General features: G+C 43.5%; 1 protein-coding gene across 1 annotated transcript in view; it reads left to right on the top strand.

Moving 5' to 3' along the window:
• Positions 1-10,908, top strand: part of SH2D4B (SH2 domain containing 4B) — a 196,880-nt gene extending 185,972 nt beyond the window's left edge. Inside the window, exon 8 of the mRNA XM_004386526.2 lies at positions 10,754-10,908. Within this exon, the coding sequence (XP_004386583.1) occupies positions 10,754-10,842 (89 nt within the window). The 3' untranslated portion in view covers positions 10,843-10,908. The remainder of the gene's footprint in view (positions 1-10,753) is intronic.
• Positions 10,909-12,124: the final 1,216 nt, after the last annotated feature.

Below are 12,124 nucleotides of genomic sequence, written 5' to 3'. Positions count from 1 at the left end.
AGTGATCGTGAGCATTTCCTCATGTGTCTGTTAGCCACCTGAAAGTCTTCTTTGGTGAAGTGCCTGTTTCATATTCTTTGCCTATTTTTTAATTGGGTGATTTGTCTTTTGTTGTTGAAGTTTTGCAGTATCTTGTAGATTTTAGAGATTAGACCCTGATCAGATACGACATAGCCAATTTTTTTTTTCCAGTCTGTAGGTTCTCTTTTTACTCTTTTGGTGAAGTCTTTTGATGAGCACAAGTGTTTGATTTTTAGGAGCTCCGAGTTATCTGGTTTCTCTTCTGGTGTTTGTGCATTGTTAGTTATGTCAAACAGTCTTATAATGTAGGTGTTATCATTATAACCACTTAATAGATGAGGACGCCTAAACTGGGTTTCACAGAGGTTTAAGTAATCTGCCCAGGGCCACGTATGGAACAAGTCCCTGTGCTGGGATTTGAGTCTTTGCTCCTGATCACTGCTCCAAACATGCTTCCCAGTATCAAGGTACTTGAGATACAAAATTAAGGTACGTTCTCTGTGTCAGTTTGGGTCTTCTGGGAAGCAGATGCAGAGATGGAATTAGAAGTACAAGAGATTTATTGGAGGAAGTGCCTGTGAAGGATAAAGGGGAGAGGAAACAGAAGCAGGTGGGAGGGTCTTCAGAACGTGATGTAGGTCTGACACCTGTGATGTGAGAGAAGATAGGAGAAATTTGCTACTGGAACTTGATCTGGCTGATGGGGCCCCAGAACACAGGCTACTCATCAGAGGGGTCCTATATTGGGTAAGAATGACCAGCTCTAGTGTCCCCACTGTGCTCCATCTTTGGCTGGAAGAGCAAGGCCTCAGTGGTGCGTCCTGGAGGTGTGGCAGCTGGAGGCTGTATGCTAAGAGTGCTCCTCGCAGCAGGGTCTCTCTTAGGGTGAGGCCTGAGCAGCACATGCCCATGACTGCACAGTCTCCACCCTTGGGCTGGTCACAGCTGGTGTTCTAATATACTGTAGAGTTTAGGCAGGATGGTATGAAAACCCAAAGGGGAGCTATCCAGTGCAGCCTCCTGAGTTAGAAATGATTTCCTGCTAGGATTGAGCAGGTTGTACACAGAATAAAGGAACCCTGCCAAAGGGGCTTTACCACCCGACTGTCAGCTCGTCACACTGTGGTGGCTGGCGTGTTACTGTGATGCTGGAAGCTATTCCACTGGTATTTCAAATGCCAGAAGAGTCACCCATGGTAAATAGGTTTCAGTGGTGCTTCCAGACTAAGAAAGTCTGGGCAATCTACTTCCAAAAATCAGGTAATGAAAACCCTATGGATCACAACAGACTATTGTCTGATACAGTGCTGGAAGATGAGCCCCCTAGGTTGGAAGGAACTCAAAGTAAACAGTGGCTGCAACAATGGGCTGGAGCATACCAGCAATCGTGAAGATGGTGCTGGACTGGGTGGTATTTTGTTCTGCTGTGCATGATGTTGCCATGACTCAGAGACAACTCCATAGCAACTAACAGAAACAAGCCAAGGGGGCTTGTTGAGGAGGGCACTGAGATACAGATACCTCCTCCCGCAATCACACTATGGGCTTTGCCATTTTTTTTTTTTGCCCAGAGAGGCACCTTTTTCTTATTCACCCCCTCAGAGGGCACCGCTTTTTAACTTGCACGAAGGCTGTGTGGGCTAGCAGCAGCCCCGTGATTCCTGGGAGAGAAGGGGAGCAGGCCTTGAATGAGGAGTCAGGGTCAGCTGGGGCAAAGGGCTGAGAGTAGGATGGGACTTAAGCACAAGGAGGTGTGCCATGAGTGGCCAGCCATGTTGCATGAGGCGACCAAGGGAGAACCTGGAGAGGTAGGCAGGGTGGGGCCCTGAAGCTAGGTGTGCATTGCTTCTGAGCCTGGCCTTGGTCCATGTCAGTGGGGGAGTCGTTCAGTGGTGTTTTATGGGGGAGAGAGGTGACATGGTTGTTCTGGTGTAACCAGGCACTTACATGAACAAGTACTATTCAAATTTGACTGTTAAGACTCCCAAGCAATGAAACACTCCCCTCCTCTATAGCCCCCAGCTCAGTATGGACTTCAGCTTGAGGTGCTTGTAGTGGGGATGGAGGTGACATCTCTGGTCCCTCTTCCTCCCACCCCCTGCCCTACCTCTTTCTCTCCTTATCTCCCCTCCCTAGCCATCTGAAGGATCTTGACCTCTGATGTTGGGCTGGGAGGTGGTGTTGGGACAGTGCTGGAAGCCTTTCCATGGAATCCAGGCATGCCTGTCAGGCACCTTCTGGCTGCCACAGTGTGTCATCCCCTGCCCAGGACACACGTGCGATGTCCTTAGAAGTCCTGGTGGGAGACTCCCACTTCCTGCTCTTCTCTCCCCCTAGTTTTACTTGTTGAGCCTGGTTGCATCTTGACAAGTCCTGGGCAATAAGGACATACGTATTCCCCAGTTATGTTTCTGTCTTTGAAAGGCAGGCACTGCAGTGGGGCTGGCTCTGTGTGCTGTTTTGGGCACAGGGGAAAGCCCTGTCTCATGTCCTGTTAGGTAGGAGAAAGGTGGGTGGGGTCTGGTAAGCGGCCCTACGGATTCAGCTAGGGGTGAAGTCACGGGTCTGTAGTGCCGTTGGGGTCATGGAGGTGAGCAACCCAGCTGCCCTCTACCCCTTGGCTATGTCACTGGAAGCAAATAACCTTACCAAATGTATGTACAGGGTAAACACTGAATGTATGTACAGAGTAAACAAGAGTGTACAGGGAGGGACCCCACATTACAATTTACCTCTCCCCCGTGTAACTGGTGATGATAGTCTCTCTCCACCATTTCCACAGCTATTCTCAGTTCATAAAATGATTTTAAATTCTTTATCTGACTCAATAGTCGTAATGTGAAATAGATGGGTTAAGATTATCATTTAAATGTCAAAAGAACATTGGAGAAGTTGAGAGTGTGACTGAGGACCACATAGCCAGGTAAGAGCAGCTTTGGGGTGTCCATTCGATTTTCTGATTCCCTCCTTCTCTTCTCCATCCCCACACTTGCCGTAGCCCAACCCACCACACACAGAGGAGGGCAGCTCCTGGAAAGCCTTTCTGGGGATGGCCATTGGGATACAAACCTCTCCAGGCCTGACCTGACCCTACACTGTGGGAAAACCACATTGAACAGGACTGCAGAACGTTATATAGTTTTGTTCTCTGAGTTGAACTGAAGCTTAATTATGAACCCCCATTAAGAAACCACTTGCCTAATGTCTACAGGCCTATGGAGGAGTGTTTTTTCCTCCTTAAGGGGCAATACTATTTTCAGACACTCATGTTTCTGTGTGAAAGAAGTAACTGAGGCAGGAGTCTTTTTTTTAAAAAATATTTCATTGAGTTTTTGGTGAAAGTTTACACATCAAATTAGGTTCCCATTTAACAGTTTCTACACATATTGTTAAGTGACATTGGTTACATTAGGTTCCCATTTAACAGTTTCTACACATATTGTTCAGTGACATTGGTTATATTTTCCACATGGTGTCAACATTCCCATTATTTCTGTTCTGGTTGTTCCATTTCCGTTGTTCTCGCTTCCCCCTCTTCCCTGAGATTCTCATCTTTGTTTTAGGGTAAACGTTGACCGTTTGGTCTCAAATAGAGGATGGTTATTATTATTATTTTTATATAAAAGGGGCACAGTACTCACAGGTGATATTATTTATTTTATGAGCCAATTTGTTATTTAGTTGAAAGGTGACCTCCAGGAGTAGTTTCAATTCAAAGTTTAAAAGGTATCTCTGGGCAGTAGTCTTGGGGGTTCCCCAGGTCTCTGCCAGTTCAGTAAGTCTGGACTTTTCTTTTCTTTTTTAAGATTTTGAGTTTTGTTCTACAATTTTCTCCCCTTCTATTTAGGACCATCTATTGTAGACCCTGTCAGAATAGTTGGTAGTTGGTAGCCCCGCACCATCTTTTGGTCTCTGGATAGTTGAGGCCGTTGTTCATGTAGGCAATTGGTCTTGTAGACTGATTTTTTCTTCAAGTCTTTGGTTTCCTTCTTTCTCTTTAGCTCCAGAGGAGTAGAGGCTGATAGTTGTATTTTAGATGGCCACTCACAGCTTTTAAGACGCCAGATGCTGCTTACCAAATCAGGATGTAGAATACAAAGTTTATAGACTATTGTTATGGATTGAATTGTGTCCCCCCAAAATATGTGTCAACTTGGCTAGGCCATGATTCCCAGTATTGTGTGTTTGTCCACCATTTTGTCATCTGACGTGATTTTCTTATGTGTTGTAAATCTTACCTCTATGATGTTAATGAGGCAGGATTACAGGCAGTTATGCTAATGAGGCAGGACTCAATCTACAAGATTAGGTTGTGTTTTAAGTCAATCTCTTTTAAGATATAAAAGACAGAAGTGAGCAGAGAGACTGGGGGGCCTCATACCATCAAGAAAGTAGTGCCAGGAGCAGACCGTGTCCTTTGGATCCGGGGTCCTTGCACTGAGAAGCTCCTTGACCAGGGGAAGATTGATGACAAGGACCTTCCTCCAGAGCCAACAGAGAGAGAAAGACTTCCCCTGGAGCTAGTGCCCTGAATTCGGACTTCTAGCCTACAGGACTGTGAGAGAGTAAACTTCTGTTTGTTAAGACAATTCAGTTGTAGTATTTCTGTTATAGCAGCACTAGATAACTAAGTCAACTGTTGTGCCAATTGACCGAGATGTCCCACAAGATTGGTCCTAAGCCTTCAAACCCAGTAAACCAATCCCACGAGGTGGTTGATTACGTCTGGGAGGTATCCACGACTGTGCCCCTTATGTGCTTTATTATGTGTATGAATATATGTGCAGTGCTCACAAACGTGTATAGAGATGCCTACAGATACATCTATATGTGCTCATGTATATACACACATATACTTTCTTGTACACATATATGCATATATGTCTATGTACCTACTCACATATTTTTTAGTTATTACTGCTGTTATTGCCAAGTTGTATGTATCATTTGCCAATAATGTCCCTTATTCTTGTGTATTTCTTAGTGTCATCCTTTACCTTGGTTAAGTTGTGCTAACTTCATCAACATTCGGTGTTGCCTTTCCTGTCACCATAACTAACAAGTGTCTACTGTATAGAGAGTGATTCCTCCTCCCTCCTCCTCCTATCCCTGGTAACCACCAAAGAACATTGATTTCTATGTGTTTACCTATTTTTGTCTTTTTATAAAAGTGAGAGCATGCAATATTTGTCCTTATGTGCTGAAACTTATTTCATGCGGCATAATGTCCTCCAGATTCATCCATGTTATAAGATGTTTTGTGGACTTATCATTATTCTTTATAGATGTGTAGTATTCCATTGTATGTATATACTACATTTTGTTTATTCATTCTTCTGTTGATAGGCACTTAGGTTGTTTCCATCTTTTTTCTATTGTGAATATTGCTGCAATGAACATGGGTGTGCATTTGTCTATTTGTGTTACGGATATAGAGCTCTAGGGTATATACCTAGGAGTGGGATTGCTGGATGATAAGGTATTTCTATTTCTAGTTTTTTGAGGAAGCACCATACCGTTTTTCATAGTGGTTGTACCATTTTACATTCCCACCATAAGTGGATAAGTGTTCCAATCTCCCCACAACCTCGCCAGCATTTGTTGTTTTCTATTTTTTTAATTGAGGCAGGAGTCTTAAGTCATCTGGTCTAGTCATTAAAGCAGGACTCTTAAGACCTTCTACAGGGCAGTGCTATTTACTCACGTTTGGAATTGATAGATGCTGTAATTCCAGCTCGTTACTAATTCCTTGCTTACCCAGTTAATCCAGATTAATTTGGCCTAATTTGGAGGACAACTTCTAAATTTAGATTCTAGTGGAAACTCTGCCCCCAGGCCCACAGCTGGCTGCTCTGGGCCAAGGTGTCCCCTCTATGGAAAGAGGAAGTGGTTGGACAGCCCCTGGGCCCGTGGATCACTGGATGTGGAGCAGGGATGAGTGGGGAGGGTTGCAGAACCTGCTGACTTTTTTTTTTTTTAACACCAGGAATTATTACCCGAGAAGATGCAGAAGATCTGCTTGAGAACATGACTGAGGGAGCATTTCTTGTTCGGGTCAGTGAGAAAATCTGGGGTTACACCCTCTCCTACCGCACGCAGCAAGGGTTCAAGCACTTTCTCGTGGATGCTTCTGGGGACTTTTATAGCTTCCTGGGAGTGGACCCTAATCGTCATGCCACGCTCACAGATCTCATTGATTTTCACAAGGTATTTCTCCTGGGGGTTCTAGCTGGGGATGAAGCTGGAAGGAACTTGAACTGAAAAGAGCTCAAACCAGAGAGCAAGGCTGGAGACATCTACAGATGGGGGCAGAGAGGGTGCAGGCTTCCCCAGAGGGATTCTGAGGGCCACAGAGACAGAGAACCTTGGGGTAGCAGAGACCAGGGGTTGCCTAGACCAGGCTCTGGGGCTCACTGTACTTCTCTCTGGCTTACCCTCTGCCTTGTATGGGCACCTCTAACCATGGTCCCCAGGTTTTTTCCCACCTTGAGTCCCTGAGCGCTCCTTACTGTCAACACTTTGGGGCCAGTTGATTTGTCCTCTGCCCAAGCTCACATCTCACCTTCAACTCATTCCTCAGAATGCTTCTCCCAAGGACATTCTAGCTGCTTGGCAGCTTCATAGAGCTAGCTGAAGTGTAACAGGCAGCCCTGTGGTTAGAGAAGCTTTTCTAGTAGTGAGGTTACCATTTAGTACATGTGTAGCTGTGAGCAGGTTATGTAGTCTTGCTTAGCTTCAGTTTCCTAACTGGGCAACTGGATGTAAATAGTACCCAGCTTGCAGCCTGTGAGCATTAAATGAGGTAATGCACAGAACAGTGCTCTCTAATTGTGATGTGGTGAGCACAGTTCTTTTCTCCGATGCTCTTTTTGTTATATGTCGCCCTATCGTGGACACCACGTTGAGAAAGATGTTGTCTTCCAAACAATGTTGTAAGAAGCAACGTTTGTGGTAATTTGACTGTTGGCATCAGTCACGATTGGGAGAAAGCTGAAAGTGGAACTCAGTGACCCAGAAGGGCAGGATCCCAGGGATTCCAAGAGACAGGTGGTAGTAGCTCAGAGGTCCAATATCTACTGGCCCCCCACCTTTACAGGTGTAGAAAATGTTTGTGAATTGACCATCTTACTGGACTTTTGCTATAATAGAGACTCTCGGATTTGTTGTACTTTCTCTTCATGGGTGTCCCCAGAGCTCTATGGGACAGCACATGATCAGGCCTTCTAAGTGAAGCACATAGAAAACCACCCATTTATTTGGACACCGGGTATAGAGTACTACCCAGAAGACTGGAGCAGGCAGGAGCAAGGCAGACTTCTACTTGTTTCAGGAAGAGCCTTCTGACAACCAGAGTAAAGAGAAAGGGAGGGACTGTGTAGGTAATGGAAACCCAGGTGGCGTAGTGGTTAAGAGCTATGGCTGCTAACCAAAAGGTGGGCAGTTTGAATCCACCAGGGACTCCTTGGAAACCCTATGGGGCAGTTCTACTCTGTCCTATAGGGTCGCTATGAGTCAGAATCAACTCAATGGCAATGGGGTTTTTTTTTTTTTTTTTTTTTTTGGTGTAGGTAATGGGATCTTCTCCATGCCAAGTCCTTGGCCAGTTGCTCATTTAATCCATGATCTCATTTAATCTTCATGGTAGCTCTGTAGGGAGGCCTATTAGTCCCATTTCACAGATCAGGAAACCAAAGCTAGGGAGCCTGAGTAACTTGTCTAAGTTTTCATGGCTTGGAACGGTTAGCACCGGGAGTTAAGTCTTAGGCTATCTGGCTCTACCAGTAAAAAACACCAAACCAGCTGCCATTGAGTCAATTCCTACTAAATGTGGCCCATTGCATGTCAGAGTAGAACTATGTTTCATAGAGTTTCCAATGGCTGATTTTTTGGAAGTAGATTGCCAGGCCTTTATTCCGAGGGACCTCTGGGTGTACTCAAACCTCCAACCTTTCGGTTAGCTGCCAAACGTGTTAACTGCTTGCACCATCCCGTGATTCCATTTGGTTCTACAGCTTGTGCTTGTTTCTGTAGACTATGCTATTTGCCTTCCCTGTCCAAGAGAAGCTGCTTTGAGCAGTGATGAGCTCCCTGTCCCTGGACATGTACAAGCAAAAGGTCAATGTCCATGTCTCAGGGATGCTATGGACAGGATTTCTCCATGGGAAGTCCAGATGTATTTGAAGGTCTTTATTCCCCCCACATCTAAACTTTCGAAAGTGCCAATTTGGTTTCTAACACTCTTAGAGAGATATCATCTATACCCATGTGGCGATCTGGTGGCCAGCTTTTATAAATTAAGATTTTAATTATACGTGTAATTCATGATTACATTCTAAGAAAAATCAAATAATACAAAGTGAAAGCCTTGTTTACTTCAACTCTGTTTTCAATCTCCTACCTTGAATTATCAGCTTGCTATGTACCTACTTGAGTATTTTCCTGAGCATTAATATAGAAACGTATGTACATCAGGAAATACATAGTTTTGGTATTTTCACATAAATTGGTTAATTCTTTACATGTAGATCAACAACTGGGTTTAAAAAAATACTTAATAAATCATAGAATGTAGTTTTAAAAAACATGACCCTTGGAATCAGGCTGCCAAGTTTTAAATCCCAACTTCATTACTATGTGAGACTTTGCAAAACTATTCAAACTTTTTGGGCCTCAGTAAGATGGGCTTAATAATAGCACTCACTTCTTAGGGTCACTGGTAGGTTTCAATGAATTATCACTGTGTAAAGTGCTGAAACAATATTCCTGGCACGTGTATGTTATCAGGAAATACTGGCTGTTATTAAAATATGCCAACAAGATCTTTCCATGTCAGCACGTGTACTGTGTCCTTGTCAGTGCCCCATGATATTCCTGGTATCTATGCATGTCACCGTCTGTCTTAGTCATCTAGTGCCCCTATAACAGAAATACCACAAGTGGATGGGTTCAACAAACAGTTTATTCTCTCACAGTCTAGTAGGCTAGAAGTTCCAATTCAGGTCATCAGCCCTAGGGGACAGCTTTCTCTCTCTGTTGGCTCCGAAGGAATGTCCTTTTCATCAATCTTCCCCTGGACTAGGAGCTTCTCAGCATAGGGACCCCAGGTCCAAAGGGTGTGCTCTGCTCCTGGCACTACTTTCTTGGTGGTATGAGTCCCCATGTCTCTCTGCTCACTTATCTCTTTTATATCTCAAAAGAGATTGGCTCAAGACACAATCCAATCTTGTAGATTGAGTCCTGCCTCATTAACATAACTGCTGCTAATCCCATTTTATTGACATCATAGAGATAGGACTTACAACACATAGGAAAATCACATCAGATGACAAAATGGTGGACAATCACACAATACTGGGAATCATGGTCTAGCCAAGTTGATACACATATTTTTGGGGAGACACAATTCAATCCATGACACCGTCTAACCAGTAATTCTTCTTTTGTGGGTCACTAGGGTTGCTATGAGCTGGAGTTGACTCAGTGAAAATGGGTTTGGTTTTTATGTTGCTCCCAGTGTTTCTTGATCACAAACAGTGATGCAGACACATCCTTGTATATGTCACCCTGGGCAAGTGAGCAAGTATTTCTCTAGGATGGATCTGTAGAACTGGAATTGCTGGATAGAAGAGTATGCACATTTCAATTTGAAAAGACCTGCCAATTTTTGCTCCTGCCAAAACCATATGAGGCTGTTTCCCCAGCCTGCTGCCAACACTGGGGATTATCAGTTGATCAGTATTTTTTTTCCCATTACATGGCCAGACACTGTATCTCACCGTTGTTTAGCTTGTATTTATCTGAGTACCACTGATGCTGAGGATCTTTGTTTAATAGCCACTTGGATTTCTTCTTCTGTTTAAGTGTCTGTTCATATCCTTTGTCCATTTTTCTATTTAGCAGTCTCTTTCTTATTGATGTGTTAATTCTTCCAGCTTGCTAAATAGTTCTTTAGTTATGTCCATTCTGCTGTTCAGCTCTTCTATTGAAATTTTTTCTTTTTAATTTAAATGTTCATGCTTTTCATTTTCAGGTTCTTTAACTGGTTCTTTTTTTATAATAGCCTGTTCTTGTTTCATGGATGAAATCATCTTATTCCACAGAGGAAACAAATACATGTCTCTTAAAGGCTCTTTCTGTTTGTTTCATAAACTTGATATTTTCTTGGGAGTCAGTTCTATTGTTGATTTTAACATCCTTTTTCTATGGTTATGGTTTTCCTTAAATGTTTATAAAGTTTGGGTTATGAGATCCTCTTTGGACTTTGAATTTCCCATTTATCCATCAGTGGACATAGTCTCTGTTTCCCAAATCTGCTGTCTTCAGGCCAAGGCAGGGATTGGAGTTCGCAGTGCGTAGCTCATCTTTTGGATGTGGGAGTGTGCTGAACTTTTGGGTCCCTTCAGCCTTCCATGGAGCTGTGTGCCTCCCTGATCTCCCTGGGCCTCTGCCTGTCCCACTACTTCTGCCTCATCCTTTTTCCCTTCCACAAGCTCATCCATTAGGTCTTTTGTTTTACATTTTTGTTTAGTTGATAGCCTTCTTTCTTATTTTCCAGCACTTTCATGGATTTATTTCTTTTTTGAAAGAAGATCTTTTCGGTCATTTCTGGAAATTTGGGTGAGGTGAAGGCAGATGCACGTTCTCAATCTTTATATCTCAAGCCAGTCTCTTTTTGGTGGATATTCCCATTTCTTGATTATAAGTGAATCTTTCTCTTTTTTTCCCCTTATAGGAGGAAATTATCACTGTTTCAGGGGGAGAGTTGCTGCAGGAACCCTGTGGACAGAGGGACAGCCCACCAGACTACCATCTCTTGTTTGAATGACTTTTTCTTCTTATCAGTTGACTCCATTGGACATCCTTTTTTTGAACTTAACTGAAGAACTTACCAGCTCAAATCATATGGCTTTCTGAAAGAACTACCACTATCCAGAGGAACAAATACATCAGTATGTCTCAAGGGATATGAAATACATGGCTGATATGCTTCTCCCTAGTCTGTTTTAGTCTGGAAGATCCACTGAAACCTGTTCCCATTCCAGTGCCCAGGGCAGAAATTGCTAATTGATGATGCAATTCTTTCATGAAGAGCTTAGATGTGGCCTCAGAAGATGAAGCCTATTTGTGATACCTTCTCTAAACTGAGCTCCTAGAGCACATGGATCATGTTTTCATAATCCAAAACAACTCAGTGCTGAACCCTGAATTGAACATGTGGTAGACAGACATTTGATAAATGTTTGTTGAATGAATGTACTTCTGAAAGTTTTTCAACACCAGCCAACAATGGTTCCTAATGAGTTACTTGCTACATGTAATTCTTTATAATGATATGGAGATTACAGGAGAAATACTATAAAGGCTTTTAAAAAAATTTTGTGAAAATATTATAAAGGCTTTGTTGGAAGATGTAAATACTATATCTTTAATACATATTCGTTATCACTGATATTAATATTGTCACATTGGAAATATCAAAGGCTTCTAAGCCCAGCACTCAGGACAGGTGACTGATACTGCCCTGCCTTCCTTCCTCACTTCCTGCCACCACTTCTGTGCCTTGGAATCATATCTTGGCCTTGGTTTTGCAATATTGAGGCAGTGGTTTCATGCATTCTTACAGATGTGCCCGAGACCTGGGGTAAATTATAAACCTGCCCATTGCCATTGCGTCGATTCCAACTCATAGTGATCCTATAGGACAGAGTAGAACTGCCACATAGGGTTTCCAAGGAGCGCCTGGTGGATTCAAACTGCCAACCTTTTGGTTAGCAGCTGTAGCTCTTAACCACTACGCCACCAGGGTTTCCATTATAAACCTAGGAATGGTTTATGTTGTTGGCTTCCATCCAGCCGGCCCCCGACTCATGGTGTCCCCATGCACAGCAGAACGAAATGCACCTCAGTCTTGCACCAGCCCTGTGATCGGTTGAGGATCTGGCCATTGTGATGTATATGGTTTTCATTGGCTGGGTTTTGGAAGTAGATTGCCAGGCCTTTCTTCCTAGTCTGTCTTAGTCTGGAAGCTCTGCTGAAACCTGTTCAGCATCACAGCAACACACAAGCCTCCACTGACAGATGGTGGCTGTGCATGAGGTGTATT

Source organism: Trichechus manatus, unplaced genomic scaffold (assembly GCF_000243295.1).
Source record: "Trichechus manatus latirostris isolate Lorelei unplaced genomic scaffold, TriManLat1.0 scaffold00166, whole genome shotgun sequence".
Lineage (NCBI taxonomy): Eukaryota > Metazoa > Chordata > Mammalia > Sirenia > Trichechidae > Trichechus > Trichechus manatus.
This window is presented reverse-complemented; position numbering and strand designations above follow the sequence as displayed.